Source organism: Pristis pectinata, chromosome 12 (genome assembly GCF_009764475.1).
Source record: "Pristis pectinata isolate sPriPec2 chromosome 12, sPriPec2.1.pri, whole genome shotgun sequence".
NCBI lineage: Eukaryota > Metazoa > Chordata > Chondrichthyes > Rhinopristiformes > Pristidae > Pristis > Pristis pectinata.
In genome coordinates, this window is record NC_067416.1 from 43873383 (window position 1) to 43891666 (window position 18284).

Sequence of the window (18284 nt, forward strand, 5' to 3'; positions counted from 1 at the left end):
TGATGCAGTATGTTGACAGGCTGACTAAGGGGAATGCCATCTTAGATCTAGTTTTAGGTAATGAACCGGGTCAGGTGACGGATCTATCGGTGGGTGAGCATTTGGGGGACAGTGACCATTGCTCCATAACCTTTAGAATTGTCATGGACAGGGATAGGAGCAAAGAGGATGGGAAGATATTTAATTGGGGAAAGGCGAATTATGAGGCTATAAGGCGAGAACTTGGGAGTGTAAATTGGGGTGACATTTTTGAAGGGAAATGTACTATGGAGATGTGGTCGATGTTCAGGGATCTTTTGCAGGATGTTAGGGATAAATTTGTCCCGGTGAGGCAGAGAAGGAATGGTAGGGTGAAGGAACCGTGGGTGGCGAGAGAGGTGGAATGACTAGTTAGGAAGAAGACGGCAGCATACATAAGGTGTAAGCAGCAAGGATGGGACAGGGCTCGTGAGGAATATAGAGTAGCAAGGAAGGAACTTAAGAAAGGGCTGAGGAGAGCAAGAAGCGGACATGAAAAGGCTTTGGCGAGTAGGGTTAAGGAGAATCCCAAGGCTTTTTTCTTGTATGTAAAGAGCAAAAGGATGGCCAGGGTAAAGGTAAGTCCGATTAAAGACAAAAGTGGGAGGATGTGCCTGGAAGCTGTGGAAGTGAGTGAGGTTCTCAATGAATACTTCTCTTCAGTATTCACCAAGGAGAGGAGTCTTGATGATGCTGAGAACAGTGTAGGTGAGGGTAATGTTCTAGAGTATGTAGATATTAAGAGAGAGGATGTGTTGGAGTTGTTAGAATATATTAGGACAGATAAGTTCCCGGGGACTGATGGAATATTCCCCAGGCTGCTTCGTGAGGTGAGGGAGGAGATTGCTGAGCCGTTGGTTAGGATCTTTGAGTCCTCGTTGTCAACGGGGATGGTAACGGAGGATTGGAGGGTGGCGAATGTTGTCTCCTTATTCAAAAAAGGTAGTAGGGATAGTCCAGGGAATTACAGACCAGTGAGCCTTACGCCTGTGGTTGGTAAGCTGTTGGAAAGGATTCTAAGAGATAGGATCTATGAGCATTTAGAGAAATATGGACTGATCAGGGACAGCCAGCATGGCTTTGTGAAGGGAAGATCTTGCTTCACAAGCTTGATAGGGTTCTTTGAGGAGGTGACCAGGAAGATTGATGAGGGTAGTGCAGCGGATGTGGTCTACATGGATTTTAGTAAGGCGTTTCACAAGATTCCGCGTGGTAGGCTTCTTCAGAAGGTCAGAGGCCAAGGGATCTGGGGAAGCTTGGCCGTGTGGATTCAAAATTGGCTTGCCTGTAGAAAGCAGAGGGTTGTGGTGGAGGGAGTGCATTCGGATTGGAGGGCTGTGACTAGTGGTGTCCCACAAGGATCGGTTCTGGGACCTCTACTTTTTATGATATTTATTAATGACTTGAATGAGGGGGTGGAAGGCTGGGTTAGCAAGTTTGCAGATGACACAAAGATTGGTGGTGTTGTGGATAGTGTGGAGGGCTGTCGAAGCTTGCAGAGGGGTATTGATAGGATGCGGAGCTGGGCTGACATGTGGCAGATGGAGTTCAATCCAGAGAAGTGTGAGGTAGTACAGTTTGGAAAGACAAACTCCAAGGCAGAGTACATGGTAAATGGCAGGATTCTGGGCAGTGTAGAGGAGCAGAGGGATCTGGGACTTCATATCCACAGATCACTGAAAGTTGCCTCGCAGGTGGATAGGGTAGTTAAGAAAGCTTATGGGACGTTAGCTTTCATAAATCGGGGGGATTGAGTTTAAGAGCCACGAAGTGATGATACAGCTTTACAAAACTCTGGTTAGGCCACACTTAGAGTACTGTGTCCAGTTCTGGTTGCCTCATTATAGGAAGGATGTGGAAGCATTGGAAAGAGTGCAGAGGAGATTTACCAGGATGCTGCCTGGATTAGAGAGTATGGATTATGAGGAGAGACTAAAGGAGCTGGGGCTGTTCTCATTGGAGAGAAAGAGAATGAGGGGACACATGATAGAGGTATACAAGATATTGAGAGGAATAGATAGAGTGGACAGCCAGCGCCTCTTTCCCAGGGCGCCAATGCTCAAAACAAGAGGACGTGGCTTTAAGGTATTGGGTGGGAAGTTCGAGGGTGATGTCAGAGGGAGGTTTTTCACCCAGAGAGTGGTGGTGCATGGAATGCGCTGCCTGGGGTGGTTGTGGAGGCTGATACATTGGACAAGTTCAAGAGATTGTTAGCTAAGTACATGGAGGAATTTAAGTTAGAGGGATATGTGGGAGGAAGGGGTTAGATAGGTGTGGTTTGAAGGGTGGCACAACATGTTGGGCCGAAGGGCCTGTATTGTGCCGTGTTGTTCTATATATTGAATGTTGCTCTCCCTCCAGTTTAGGTGCAACCTGGCCTTCTCGTACAGCTCCCACCTATCGTAGAAGTGATCCCAATGATCCTAAAGCCCTCCATTCAGCTCCAGCTCTTTAGCCACATGTTCATTTGCCCTAACTTCCAAGATTACGACCCTGGAGGTCCTGCTTTTAACTTGCTGTCTCACTTCCTAACCTCACTTTGCGGGACTTCTGCTAGAAAGAGGGATACGTCATTAGTACCTATGTGTACTACATTCTCTAGCTTTCTCCCACCCCTTCAAAATGTTCTGCCCTTTGTCCAAGACATTCCTGAGGTCCCGAGCCACCAGGCAAGAAACAATTCTGGAGTTTCACTTTTGCCGCAGAATCGCCAGTCTTCTTCTCTCACTAACGAATCCCCCACTCACCTAGACTTAGTGCAAGAAATCTATAACGTGTTAAGGCAAATAAACTCAGGGCATGGATAGGCACATGGGATTGTGATATCGTAGCGATTACAGAAACATGGTTGAGGGATGGGCAGGGCTTGTAGCTCATTGTTCCAGCGTACAGATGGTACAGGCGTGATAAATGTAAGGGAGGAAGGGCAGTTGCACTGTTGATGAGGTAGAATATTGCAGCAGAACTTAGAAAGGATAGTCTTAGAGGAGCATATATGGATGGAACTTAGAAATAAGAAGGGGGTGATCACTTTGATGGGACTATACTATAGGGCCCCCCCCCAATAGCCAGAGGAGCAAATATGTAGGGAGATCACAGATGAATGTAGGAATAATAGGGTTGTAATAATTGGTGGTTTTAACTTCCCTCATATTGACTGGAACTGCTATAGTGCTAAGGGATTAGATGGGGCAGAAATTGTTATGTATGTCAAAGTTTTCTCAAGCTATATGCAGATGGCCCTGCCAGAGAGGGGCAACACTTGTCAACCTCTTAGGAAATGAAGCTGGGCAAGTGGCTGATGTATCAGTGAGTGAGCACTTTGGGACCAGTGACCATAACTATGGAAAAAGATGGGACTGGTCCACAAGTCCCACACTGGGGCAAGACTAATTTTGATGGCATTAGATAGGAACTTGTAACGGTTGATTGGGGAAGGCTGATTGCAGGTAAAAGGATGTCTAACAAGTGGAAGGCTTTTAAAATTGAGATGGGGGGCTTTAGGGCTAATGTGTTCCTGTTGGAGTGAAGGGCAAGACTAGCAGATTCAGGGAACCCTGGTTGATGAGGGATATTGAGGCTCTGGTCAGGAAAAAGGAGGTGTACGTCAGGTATAGGCAGCTGGGATCAAGTGAATCCCAATCACAGAAACACGGTTGAGGGAAGATCAGGACTGGCAGCTTTATGTTCCAGGTTATAGAAGTTTCAGACGTTACAGAGGGAAATGCAAAAGAGGAGGGGAAATCTCACTATTGATGTGGGAGAACATAACAGCAGTACTTAGACAAGAAGGGATCGTCCAACAAGGCTATATGGGTAGAACAGGAGTAAGAGAGGGGTGATCACTTTGCTGGGGTTTTACTGTAGGCCTCCCAATAGTCAATAAGGGATGTAGGAGTACATTTAAGAGGGAAGTCAAGAGGGCAAAAAGGGAACACGAGATGTCCTTGGCAGTTAAGGTAAAGGAGAACCCTAAAGATACTCTAAGTATACGAGGAGCAAAATGTTAACTAGAGAGAGAATAAGTCCTCTTACAGATCAGTGTGATTATCTATTTATGGAGCCACTGGGGATAGGCGAGGTCTTAAAGGTCTTTTGTATTTACCGTGGAGTAGGTCATGGAAGCTAGTGAGTTCAGGGAAGAGAATAGTGATGTCCTGAAACACATCGACATTATGAAAGAGGAGGTGTTGCCAGTCTTGGGCTGCATAAAGCTGGATGAATCCGCAGGGCCTGACCAAGTGTATTCTAGGATGTCGTGAGAAGCAAGGGAAGAAATTTCTGAGACCCTGGCAGAGATTTTTGTATCTTCATTAGCACTGTTGAAGTATGAAAGACAGGAGGCTGGCTAATGTCATCCCTTTATTTAAGAAGGGCTGCAAGAAGAAGCCAGAGAACTAAAGGCTAGTGAGCCTAACATCAGTGGTGGGAAAATTATGGGAGGGGATTCTGAGAAGTGGGTTCTATCTGCATTTGGAAAGGCGAGGACGGATTAGGGGTAGTCAGCACAGGAAATCATGCATCATGAACTTGAATGAATTATTTGAAGAGTTGATCAAGAGGATTGATGAGGGCAGGGTGGTAGACGATCTTTATGTGAACTTTGGCAAGGCTTTTGGTAAGGTCCTGCATATTAGACTGGTCTGAGAAGTTAGATCACATGGGATCCAGGGTGAGCTAGCCAATTGGATACAAAATTGGCTTGGTGGAAGTGGTCAGAGTGTGGTGGTGGTGGAGGGTTGCTTTTCAGATTGGAGGCCTGTGACCAGTGGTGCGCTGTGGGGATCGGTGCTGGGTTCATGGTTGTTCGTCATCTATATTTGGATGAGAATACAGTTGGTATGGTTGGTTTGTAGATGACACCAAAATTAATGGTATATCCCCTTTGACACTCACCAACTTTTATCGATGTACCATAGAAAGCATTCTATCTGGATGCATCATGGGTTGGTATGGCAACTACTCTGCCCGGGACGGCAAGAAACTGCAGAGAGTTGTGGACACAGCCCAGCACATCACGGAAACCTGCCTTCCCACCATGGACTCTGTTTATACTTCTCGCTGCCTTGATGAAGCAGCCACAATAACCCACCCGGGTCATTCTCTCTTCTCCCCTCTCCCATCCAGCCAGAAGATACAGGAGCCTGAGGGCACATACCGCCAGGCTCAAGGACAGCTTCTATCCCATAGTAATAAGACTATTGATGAGATGGAGTCTTGACCTCACAATCTACCTTGTTAAGACCTTCCACCTTATTGTCTACCTGCAATACACTTCCTCTGTAGCTGTGACACTTTACTCTGTATTCTGTTATTGTTTTTACTCTGTACTACCTCAATGCACTGTATACAAACGGTATGCAAGTCAAGTTTTCCACTGTACCTCGGTACAAGTGACAATAATAAACCAATACCAATACCAATAATGGACAGTGAAAAGGTTTATTTAAGATTATATCAGGATCCAGATCAACTAGGAAGTGGGCAAAAGAATGGCAGATGAAATTTAACTCAGACAGACATGAAGTAATGCATTTTGGCAATTTAAACCAGGGCAGGACAAACTCAGTGAATGGCAAGGCCCTGGAGAGTGTTGTAGAACAGAGAGACCTGGGGGTTGCAAGTACATAGTTCCTTGAAAGTGGTGACCCAGTTAGACAGTATGCTGAAGAAGGCATATATCATGCTTGCCTTTATTGGTCAGAGAACTGAGCACAAGAGTTGGGACTTCATGTTACAACTGTCAAGATGTTGGTGATACTGCACTTGGAGTATCGTGTGCAGTTGTGGTTGTCATACTGTTTGAAGGATATAGTATATGAGGGGCACACTATATGGGGGTAAGCTTCTCACACGTGGTGGGTATATGGAACCAGCTGGCAGAGGAAGTGGTAGAGGCAGGTAACAATTACAACATTTAAAAGACATTTGGACAGTTACATAGGTAGGAAAGGTTTTGAGGGATATGGGTCAAACGCAGGCAAATGGGATTAGCTCCGGAGGCTCCTTGGTCAGCGTGGACGAGTTGGACCAAAGGGCTTGTTTCTGTGCTGTATAACTCTGTGACTCTATGTTAGCCTGGATCATTACAGAACTTTTAAATTTAGATCTGACTGATTAGATTCAGAAGCCAAATCTGTCAGTTTGCTCTGCTACTGAATTTCGAGTCTAGTGGTAGACTTGCCGTTACCCTGGGGGGGAAATAATTGAGCAATCTCTTGGAGGTGGTTTGGTAATTGGCGACACCCTTGAAATTAAAAGCCCTCAGATTTTGAACTTTTACTTAAGAGCTGTGATTTTCCTTACAGGAGTTTTTTCTGCTCTCCGTGCTGTACCAAAGAAAGAAGGTTTCCTTGGATTGTACAAAGGTAACGGAGCTATGATGGTCAGGATCTTTCCATATGGCGCCATTCAATTCACAGCTTTCGACAGATACAGAAAGGTAAAGTTAGTTGACTCAATAGTAATGATGTTGAGCCAGGTCCTGCTGGCTCTGTTGAACTGTCCGGACTCATCTTCTGCTATTCTTCATCGTTTACCTTCTCCAGATGCTGAGAATTCTGTGAGGTAGGCCCTACACCTCCAGAATCCATCAGTGTCCTACATGGTAGGCTAGCCTGGAAAATAAGATCACGTGGAAACCAGGGTGAGCTAACCAATTGGATACAAAGTTGGCTTGGTGGAAGGAGACAGAGGGTGGTAATGGAGGGTTGTTATTCAGACTGGAGGCATGAAACCAGTTGTATGCCACAGGGATCGATGCTGGGTCCACTGTTGTTTGTCATCTATATTAACAATTTGGATGATAATGTTGTTAACATGGTGAGTAGCTTTGTGGATGACACAAAAATTAGTGGTGTAGTGGGCAGTGAACAATGTTATCTAAGATTACAACAGGGTCTGAGGAAGTGGGCTAATAAATGGCAGATGGAATTTAACTTGGACAAGAGTGCTGTAGAGCAGAGACTTGGGGGCACAGGTACACAGTTCCCTGATGGTGGCAACACTGGTAGGCAGTGGTGAAGTTTGGCATACTTGTCCTCTTTTGTCAGGGCATTGAGTACAGAAGTTGTAGCAATTCATGAGAATGTTACAAGGACTGGAGGGCTTGGGTTATAAGGAGGGGCTGCATAGGCTGGAACTTTCTCCCCCGGAGTGTAGGGGGATTAGGGGTGACCTTATAGAGGAATATAAAATGTGAGGGGCTTAGATAAGGTACATCATCACAGTCTTTCACCCAGGGTTGGGGAGTTTAAAACTAGAGGACATAGATTTAAGGTGAGAGGGGAAAGATTTAAAAGGGACCTGATGGGCAACTTTTTCACATAGGGTAGTGGGTATATTTGGACAAGCTGCCAGAGGAAGATGTTTGGATGGGTAAAATTACAATGTTTAAAAGACAATAGGACAGGTACATGGATAGAAAAGGTTTAGAAGCATATGGGCCAAATTGAGGCAAATGGGACTAGCTCAGATAAACATCTTGGTTGGCGTAGACGAGTTGGGACGAGGGATCTGATTCCATGCTAACTCTGTAACTATGACATTAATGAACCAGATTGACCTTTACTGCAACCCGAAGACATGAGAGACTGCAGATGTTGGAATCTGCAGCAACACACATAAAATGCTGGAGGAACTCAGCAGGTCAGGCAGCATCTATGGAGGGAAATGAGCTGTTGGTGTTTCAGGCTGAGTCCCTTCATCAGGACTGGAGAGGAAGAGGGCAGAAGCTAGAATAAAAGGGTAGGGTGAGGAGCATAAGCTGGCAGGTGATGGGTGAGTCCAGGTGAGAGGAGTAAGGTAGGTATGGGGGTAAAAAGGAATGATGTGAGAAGCTGCGATGATAGGTTGAAGAGGCAAAGTGCTGAAGAAGGAGGAATATGATAGGAGAGGACAGTAGACCATGGAATAAAGGGAGGGAGATGGGCAGGTTGTGAGGGTGGGGGGAGGGAAAAGAGAAGGGGTGAAGGGGCCACAGGAATGAGGGAAATCAAAGGGGAGCAGGGGAGGGTAGAGGTTACTGGAAGTTAGAGAAATCAATATTAATGCTGTCAGGTTGGAGACTACCAAGATGCAATATGAGGTGTTGCTCCTTCAACCTGCGCCTGGCCTCAGAGTGGCAGAAAAGGAGGCCGCGGACAGACGTGTTCGGTTTGGGAATGGGAAGTGGAGTTAAAATGGCTTGCCACCGGGAGATCCTGGCTGTTGCGGTGGATGGAGCGAAGGTGCTCAACGAAGTGGTCCCCCAATCTGTGTCGAGTGTCACCAATGTAGAGGAGGCCACATTGGGAGCACTGGATGCAATAAATTTCACTTCCCTCTGATCACCCTCCAGGCACTTATCCCCGCAACCGTGCAAAGCGTCACACCTGCCCCTACACCACCTCCCTCACCACCTTTCAGGGTCCTAGACAGTCCTTCCAGGTGAGGCTGCACTTCACCTGCAAATCTATCGGTGCAATTTATTGCATCCAGTGTGTGGTGTGGCCTCTTCTACATAGATTGAGGGACTGCTTCATCGAGCACCTTTGCTTCCCCTGCTGCAACAGCCAGGATCTTGCAGTGGCCAGTTCACTTCAATTCCACTTGCCACTCTCACACTGACTCCATGACCTCCTCCACTGCCACACTGAGGCCAGATGCAGGTAGGAGGAGCAACACCTCATATTCCACCTTGGTAGTCTCCAACCTGACGTCATCAACATTGATTTCTCTAACTTCCGGTAACCTCTCCCCTCTGTTTTCCTCCCCTGCCCCCCTTTTTGTTTTCCCTCACTCCTGTGGCTCCTTCACCCCTTCTCTTTCCCCTCCGCCCACCCTCACAACCTGCCCATCTCCCTCCCTTTATTCCATGGTCAACTGTCCTCTCCTATCTGATTCCTTCTTCAGCCCTTTGTCTCTTCCACCTATCACCTCCAGCTTCTCACATCATTCCCTTTTACCCCCCCTTCCCCACCTACCTACCTTCCCCCTCACCTGTCACCTGCCAGCTCCCGCTCCTTCTCCCCCCCTTCCCCCCCCCCCCCCGTCTCCCCCCCCCCCCCCCGTCCCCATTTATTCTGGCTTCTGCCCTCTTCCTTCCCAGTCCTGATGAAGGGTCTCGGCCCAAAACGTCGACTGTTCATTTCCTTCCATGGATGCTGCCTCACCTGCTGAGTTCCTCCAGCATTTTGTGTGTGTTGCTTTACTGCAACCCTGTAGTTTCAATACTACCATTCCAGATTTAATTTAGTCAGCTGCTGTGGTACAATTTGAATTTGTGCTTCTGGATTAATAATCTAGTCTTCTGGCTGCTAATCACAATTTTTTAGGTTGCATTTATTTATATGTCAATACGGCTTTTAAGTTCCTTCATATTTTTGGAAAATATGTCGATCATATTTTTGGAAAATATGTCAATTATATTTTTAATAGTTTTTGAATGTTTTTGCATGTAAGAAACAAGAATGTTTTAATACCCAGTGACACCTGCCAAAACCAGAAAATGCTTGGCTTTTTCCAAATATTTTGTTTGTTGGCTTGCTCTACCCCTTTCCACAAATTGCCATCATTTTGTGGAAGCCCATGTCAATGAGGGATTTAGCCAGAGTCTCTGACCTGTTACTGCTGGCAAATATCAAATAAGTCTGACATTCTCTTGTGGGTCAGGCTGCTGAGTGCCATTTCTGAGCTAATGGTATTAATTATGCTATTAATTGAATGTTAGGATTTCTACATACTGTACAAGAAAGAGCAGCTTGGCCAGGTGACTGACTCTTCAGTAGGAGAACATTCAGGGAACAGTGATCACAGCTCTAAGTTTTAAGGTAGCTATGAATAAGGACCTTGCAGGAGAGTATTATATTGGGGCAGGGCAAATTATGAGAGTATTAGATAGGAATTAGGGAGAGTTAATTGGGAACAGCTGTTTTTGAGCAAGTCCACATCTCTCATGTGGAAGGTTTTTAAAGACCAACTGCACAGAGAATAGGGCAGGTATGTTCCAGTAAGAAGGACAAGGATGGCAAGGTAAGGGAACCTTTGATGACAAGAGTGAATTTAGTGTAGAAGAACAAGGAAGTATATATAAGGTTTAGGAAGCTAAAATCAAACAGGGCCCTTGAGGATTATAAAGAAAATAGAAAAGAACTCAAGAAGAGAATTAGGAGAGGCGGGGGGGGGGGGGGGGGGGGCATGAAAAATCCTTGGCAAGTAGGATTAAAGAGAATCCCAATGCATTTCTATTGGTACATCAAGAGCAAGCAGATAACGAGGGAGAGGGTAGGACCACTCGAGGATAAAGGAAGGAACATGTGCTTGGAGGCGGAGGATGTGGGTGAGGTCCTAAATGAGTACTTTGCATTGGTATTTACCAAGGAGGAGGACATGGAGGATAGTGAGGTCAGTGTGGATCATGCTAATATGCTAGGGCATTTTGAAATGAAGAAAGAGGTAGTGCTGGGTCTCTTGAAGAACATTAAGGTGGATAAATCCCCAGGGCCTGAGGGAATACCCATACCAAAGGGTATTGAGAGAGGCAAGAGGTGAGATTGCTGGGGCCTTAACCAAGATCTTCTTGTCCTCTCTAACCACAGGCCAGGTCCCAGAGGACTGGAAAATAGCTAATATTGTATCAAAATAGGGATAATCCTGGAAATTCTAGACTGGTGAGTCTCACATCAGTGATAGGGAAGATATTGGAAAGGATTCTTAGGGATAGGATTTATGAGCATTTGGCAAAATATGGCTTAATTAGGGGCAGTCAGCACGGCTTTGTGTGGGGCAAGTCATCTCTTACTAACTTGATTGAGTTTTTCAAAGAAGTGACGAAGGTGATTGATAAAGGTAGGGCTATGGAAGTTGTCTATGTGGATTTTAGTAAGGCATTTGACAAGCTCATCCAGAAGACTGAGATGCAGGGGATCCAAGGTGACTTGACCATTTGGAATCGGAATTAGTTTGCCCATAGAAGGGAGAGGGTAGTGGTCGATGGGACTTATTCTGGCTGGATGTCCATGACAACTGGTGTTCTGCAGGGATCCGTACTGGGATCAGTATATAGATCAGTTGCACACATATGCAGGGAAATGGCTGATACAAATTTATAGGGTTATGAGAGGCATAGATTGAGCAGACAGCTGATATCTTTTTCCCATGGTCAAAATGTTGAATACTAGGGGGCGTGCACTTAAGGTGGAAAGGGGAAATTTCAAAGGAGATGTGTGAGGTAAGTTTAAGAGATCTTAAATAGGGAATCAGGAGGGATAACACTTCAGGGCCTGATGTGATCTATCCCAGTTTAATGAGCAAGGCAACAGAAGAGATTGCTGGGGCCTTGACAGAGGTCTTTGTATCCTCTTCAACCACAGGCAAGGGCCTAGTGGACTGGAGAATAGCCAATGTTCCTCTGTTTAAGAAGGACAGTAGAGACAAACCAGGAATTTATAGGCCAGTGAGCCTTACATCAGTGGTAGCGAAATTATAAGAGAAAATTGTTTGGGATAGGATCTAGTCGCATTTGGGAAAATATAGACAGTAGGAACAGTCATCCTGGCTTTGTGTAGGGAAAGTCATGTCTTACAAATTTCATTGAGCTTTTTGAGGAGGTGATGAAGATGATTGAGGGCAGGCTAGTGGACATTGCAAAGATGAACTTGAGTAAAGCTTTCAACGAGGTACCTTGTGGTAGCCTGATCCAGAAGATGGGATCCATGGAGACTTGGTAGATTGGATTCAAAATTGGCTTGGCCATAGAAGGCAGGGGGTAGTGGAGGAGGGGTATCATTCTGATTGGAGAATTGTGAATAGAATCAGTGCTGGGAGCTCTGTTGTGTGTGATATATGATTTGGATGAAAATGTAGGTGGGCTGATTAGTAAATTTGCAGGTAACACAAGAATTAGAAACATAGAAACCCTACAGCACAATTCAGGCCCTTTGGCCCACAAAGCTGTGCCGAACATGTCCCTACCTTAGAAATTACTAGACTTACCCATAGCCCTCTATTTTTCTCAGCTCCTTGTAGCTATCCAACAGTCTCTTAAAAGACCCTATCATATCCGCTTCCACTGCCGTTGCCGGCAGCCTATTCCACGCAGTCACCACTGAGTAAAAAACTTACCCCTGCCATCTCCTCTATACCTACTCCCCAGCACCTTAAACCTATGTCCTCTTGTGGCCACCATTTCAGCCCTGGGGAAAAGCCTCTGACTATCTACCCGATCAATGCCTCTCATCATCTTATATACCTCTATCAGGTCCCCCCTCATCCTCTGTTGCTCCAAGGAGAAAAGGCCGAGTTCCCTCAACCTACTTTCATAAGGCATGCTCCGCATTCCAGGCAGCATCTTCGTAAATCTCCTCTGCACCCTTTCTATGGCTTCCACATCCTTCCTGTAAGTGAGGTGACCAGAACTGAGCACAGTATTCTAAGTGGGGTCTGACAAGGGACCTATATAGCTGCAACAATACCTCTTGGCTCCTAAATTCAATTCCCCGATTGATGAAGGAGAATACACCATATGCCTTCTTTCTTTCTCAATCTTTTTATTGAATTTCAAATTAATATACATAACATTAATGATTATACATATGGTGCGAAGAGATCAGGATAACAATAATAACAGTTAATATATATATTCACAAGGAGTAAAATATATAATCTGGACCTCCTGCTCTCTTGCTAAGTGAGCATGATACAAAAAAAAAATTGAAAAGAGATTTAATTATATGAAAAGAGAACCCCCAAATCAAAAAGATAATAAACAAAAGCAAACCAAAAACTTAAAAACTAGACAGATATTTCTTCGGTTTAAAAAAAAGCACATTATTATGTTCTTAGATCCGCTCCTCTGTATTCAAAGGTTATTGAAAGGGATTCGAGAAAAGGTCTACTTATATCATATGGAGATACTGAATAAATGGACTCCAAACTTCCTCAAATTTAAGCGAAGGATCAACAGTACCACTCCTTATTTTTTCTAAATTTAAACATGTTATAGTTTGAGAAAACCATTGAAATGTGGTAGGAGGTATAGGATCCTTCCATTTAAATAAAATGCATCTCTTGGCCATTAATGTAACAAAAGCAATCATACGACAAGCAGAAACAGATAAGTGGCTAGAATCCATCATTGGTAACCCAAAAATTGCAGTAATAGGATGAGGTTGTAAATCAATATTCAATACAATTGAAATAATTTTTTTAAAATTTTATTTACAGCGTGGTAACAGGTCCTTCCGGCCCAACGAGAAAATGTCTTTCCAATATTTTTCCAAAAGAGGGCAGGACCAAAACATGTGTGTCAGGGAAGCCACCTTCGAATTACATCTGTCACATATAGGATTTATATGGTGATAAAAACAGGCTAACTTGTCCTTAGGCATATGGGTCCTGTGAACCACCTTAAACTGTATCAAAGTGTCTAGATGTATTAACTAATTGAAGAATTTTCTTCCATGTCTCTGTAGGTAAAAGTATCTGGAATTCTCTTTCCCATTTATTCTTAATTTTATCTAGTGTCTCTAGACATATTTTCATAATCAGATTACAAATTATTGCTATCAAGCCCTTCTGATAAGGATTAAAACCTAAGATTTTTTCCATAATTTCAATACTGTAATATGGTATCGGAAAAGTAGGTAAAATAACTTTAAAAAATTTCTAATCTGTAAATATCAAAAAAAGTGATCTAGGCAAATTGTGTTTATTAGACAGCTGTTCAAAAGATTAAAAAAAAGTTATCACTGAATAAATCACGAAAGCATGTTATTCCCTTCATTTTCCATAAAGAAAAAGCTAAGTCAATTCTGGATGGTTGAAAGAAAAAATTAGATTGGATAGGACTTGATAAAATAAATTTATTTAATCCAAAAAATTTAGGAAATTGAAACCATATTCGTATTGTATGTTTAGTTATTGGGTTAGTCATTTGTTTACTCAATTTAGTAAGTGCAAAAGGGAGTGAGGCTCCTAAAATAGAAACTAATGAAAATCCTTGCACTGACACTCAAGGTACACCCATTGAGGACATTGAATTACATCTAAATCTTGTGCCCAGAAAATTAAATATCTAATATTAATTGTCCATTAGTAAAATCTAAAGTTACGCAAAGCCATACCACCATCCTTTTTTAAGTTTTGTAAATATTTCTTCCTTAACCTTGGGTTTTTATTGTGCCATGTATATGAAAGAATTTTAGGATCAATTGTATCGAGAAAGGATTGAGATGAAAGTTGGAACCGCCAGAAATAAATACAAAAATTTTGGTAAAATATTCATCTTAACTGCATTAATTCGGCCAATCAATGATAGAGACAATGGGGACCGTTTAGTAAACAATTGTTTAACATGATCAATTAAAGGTAAAAAGTTAACCTTGAATAAGTCCTTGTGCTTCTTGGTAATTTTAACACCCAGATACGTAAAATAATCAGTCACTAATCTAAATGGTAATTGCCTATAAATTGGGACTTGCATATATAATGGGAAAAGTTCACTCTTATTAAGATTTAATCTATAACCAGAGAAAACACTATACTGAGCAAGCAGTGATAATGCTGCAGGGATAGATTTCTCCAGGTTAGAGATATAAAGTAACAGGCCATCTGCATATAGTGATATCTTATGGGTCCCTTTCCACAAGTGATACCATATATGTTAGAAGAGTCCCGAAAGGCAATTGCCAAGGGTTCCAAAGCAATATCAAATAATAAAGGACTTAGAGGGCAGCCCTGTCTTGTGCCTCAAAAAAGCCTGAAAAAGGGGGATCTCTGATTATTAGTAAGTATTGAAGCCATAGGTGTATGGTAAATCAATTTGATTGCGGATATAAAATTTAGGCTAAAATTAAATTTCTCAAGCGTGTTGAATAAATATTCCCATTCGACTATCAAATGCCTTCTTGGCATTTAGCAAGATAACACATTCTGGAATTGTAGATGAAGGGGTATATACAATATTCATTAACCTCCTAATATTAAAATGCAAATAATGATTCTTAATCCTGTCTGGTCATCAGAAATAAGTTGTGGAAGTACCTTTACCAGTCTAGAAGCCAATATTTTGGAATCCACATTCAATAAAGAAATAGGTCTATAGATGCACATTCAGTGGGATCTTTATCCTTTTTAGGAATTAAAGAGATAGTTGCTTCATAAAAGGATTGTGGTAACTTACCTATTGATAGGGCATCTTTAAAAATTTTACCTGACCAGGGAGAGAGAAGATCAGAAAAGGATTTTAAAAATTCAACTGTATACCCATCGGGACCAGGTGTTTTTACCCCAATTCATTGAAGAAATTGCTTTCTTTATTTCTTCCTCCAAAATGGGTGCATCTAATATTAAATGTTCAAGTGATAATTTCGGAGTCTTCAAATTCCTTAAAAATTCATGCATTGATGTAGAATCCTCAGGAAATTCTGGTTGATATAAAGAAGTATAAAATTCTTGAAAAGATTTATTAATTTGATCATGGTTCACCGTGTAATTACCATCTCATTTACGAACTTTAATAATCTGATGTTTAGTTGAAGCAGCTTTCAGTTGGTTGGCTAACAATTTACCAGATTTATCACCATGTATATAAAACTGACTTCTAGTTTTGAGTAATTGATTTTCAATTGGAGGTGTTAATAATAAACTCTTGTAATTGAAGTTCAGTTCTCTTTTTATAGAGCTCCAAATCAGGAGCATCAGAGTATTTTTTATTGGTTTCTTTAATCTTATCAGCCAATATACGTAATTCATTATTAGTTTATTTTTTCAATCCAGCAGAGTATGAAATAACTTGACCACAGATATAAGCTTTAAAGGTATCCCATAATATCACACTGGAAATTTCTTCTGTAAAATTAGTTGAGAAGAAAAAGGAAATCTGTTCTTTAATAAAATGGACAAAGTCTAAATCCTGCAATAGAGAAGGATTGAGTCACTGTTGTCTGGCACCAGAGGGTATGTCCGCTAATTTGATTGATAGTTTTAATGGCACATGATCAGAAATGGCAGTTGCATCATACTAACAGTCAATAACAAATGGAGCTAATCAAGAGTCAATAAAAAAGTAATCAATTCTAGAGTAGTCGTGATAGACATGAGAAAAGAATGAAAACTCTTTATCATGTGGGTGTAGAAATCTCCAAACTTCTAAAATTCTGGAATCAACTAAAAAAGAATTAATAAAGACAGCGGATTTGTTTGGAAGTACTTGATTCAACACAGATCCGTCCATCGAAGGGTCTAAACAGCAATTGAAATCTCCACCCATAATCAACATATATTTGTTTAAATTAAGTAAAGATGCAATAAATGTTTAAAAAAACTCGAGATGATCAACATTAGGTGCATAAACATTAACCATAACAACTTTTTTGTTATGAAGTAAGCCAGTAATTAATAAAAATCTACCATTCGGGTCTGAAGTTGTTTCATGATGAACAAATGAAATCGAGGAGTCCATAAAAATAGAGACTCCTTTCACCTTTGCTTGTGAATTAGAATGAAACTGTTGACCCCTCCAAAATCTACAAAAGCACTGATTATCCTCTCTCCTAATATGAATCTCCTGCGCAAAAATAATCTGAGCATTCAGCCTATGAAAAACTTTAAAGATCTTCTTGCACTTAATTGGATTATTTAAACCGTTCGTATTCCATGAAGCAAAATTAATCATCTTATCCATTTTAATAGACTAAAAGACATATAGTATGTAAAGGGTTAACATTACTGCACAGGAGATTAATTAACAGGAAGAGGAAAAAGAGTTCAAAGAGGAGCCGGATATGACAACAATTCAGACATTTGTAGTTTATCAGTCTAGAGGAAGAAAACAACTAACCTAAAAACAGCCCAACCCCCCACCCACAAAAGCCCGAAAACAATAGACAGCCAGAATGCTACCCACTAAATTACTTAACCCCACCTCTTTTGGTGGCAAATCTCCAAGTTAAAAAGAATGCAAGACACCATGGATAGTCAAAACATGAGGGTGCAAGTACCCAAGACAAAATTTTGAAATGTAAACAGGCTTGCTGAAAAGGTTCTACAGTCAAAAATACTAACAGTCGACATTATATAAAAAAATACAATCTTACTATTATTTCAAAAGAAAAAAAGTGATCAGTCACTCAGTCAGATTTTTAATTATTATTAAAAAAACAAACAATTAAAAATATTAAAGTAAAATAATAAAAAGAAAAAAGAATTGTTACATAGAAACATGGTAAGTATCCATGTTCCAGAACCAAGCACCAAAGTGTTAACAAAGGGCAGGAAAACATCTCTGGACTTAGAAAACGTTTAAATCTGTAAATTAATTATTACCTAGTAGACCAAATAAGTATAAAAATCAAAGAATAGAATGTTTCTTAACCACCTGAAGTCAAAAGTTAATCTTTGAGAAATTCTTCAGCTTCCTTGACGGAATTAAACCATCGGCGTGATTTGTTGGAGAGTACAATTCTCAGATGAGCTGGGAACAATAATGCAGGTTGATAGTTCCGACGTCACGACGTAATCGGTTTATAACACAGTCTCATTACTTCTGGGCTGTAATCTTCAACCAGACGAAACTTCCAATCTTTATATTGGATCATTCCTCGACAATGAGCAATTTGAATCAAATGCTGTTTAGTACTCACATAGTGAAATCTCAATATTACTGGCGGTGGATTTTGCTCTGCCAGGGATTTTGGTCTTAACGCTCGATGAGCACGATCACGTGTAGGTCATACAGAAAAAACTTCAGAGCCAAACACATCCATCAGAAGTTTGGAAAAGAATTCGATAAGATTACCAGTTTCAGCGTCTTCAGAGAGGCCAATGATCCTCAAATTATTTCTCCGACTGCAGCTTTCTAAATCAATAATCCTCTGTCTTTGCTGTTCCAGTCTTTGGTTGGTCACAGTTAAATCTTTTTCCAGTAAGCTCAGTCTACGATGTCTTTGCCAGCTTCATCCAGTTCAGCAATTGCTGTTGTTTAGCATTATCCTGTGTGAGTGTTGTTTGTCTGTCTTCAATCTCCTTTAACAGCGTTTCCAAAGTGGCAAATCTCTGGTCAAGCTTTTTATCTCGTTTAGAAATAGCTTCCAAAGTGAGTTGAGGGTCTCCATTACCCGTGCTATCAGCTGCAGCTTTAGCTCTGGTGTTCATTCCGGCAATTAAAAATCAAATCAGTCTTGTAAAAGTATTATAAAAGTCTTATTAAAGGGTGGTGTACAAGAAATTAAAAGGTGAGTGGAGCAGAGCCAAGATGCGACCTACTCCATCTAGCGCCACCAAGAGAG

At 41.9% G+C, this 18284-nt stretch overlaps 1 protein-coding gene across 4 annotated transcripts in view; it reads left to right on the forward strand.

The window, feature by feature from the left end:
• Positions 1-18284, forward strand: part of slc25a16 (solute carrier family 25 member 16) — a 91324-nt gene that overhangs the window by 34138 nt on the left and 38902 nt on the right. For 3 of the 4 annotated variants that reach the window (XM_052027374.1, XM_052027372.1, XM_052027373.1), the window contains exon 5: positions 6327-6460. In XM_052027374.1, the coding sequence (XP_051883334.1) occupies positions 6327-6460 (134 nt within the window). The remainder of the gene's footprint in view (positions 1-6326; positions 6461-18284) is intronic. The other variant, XM_052027375.1, reaches the window with a different exon arrangement.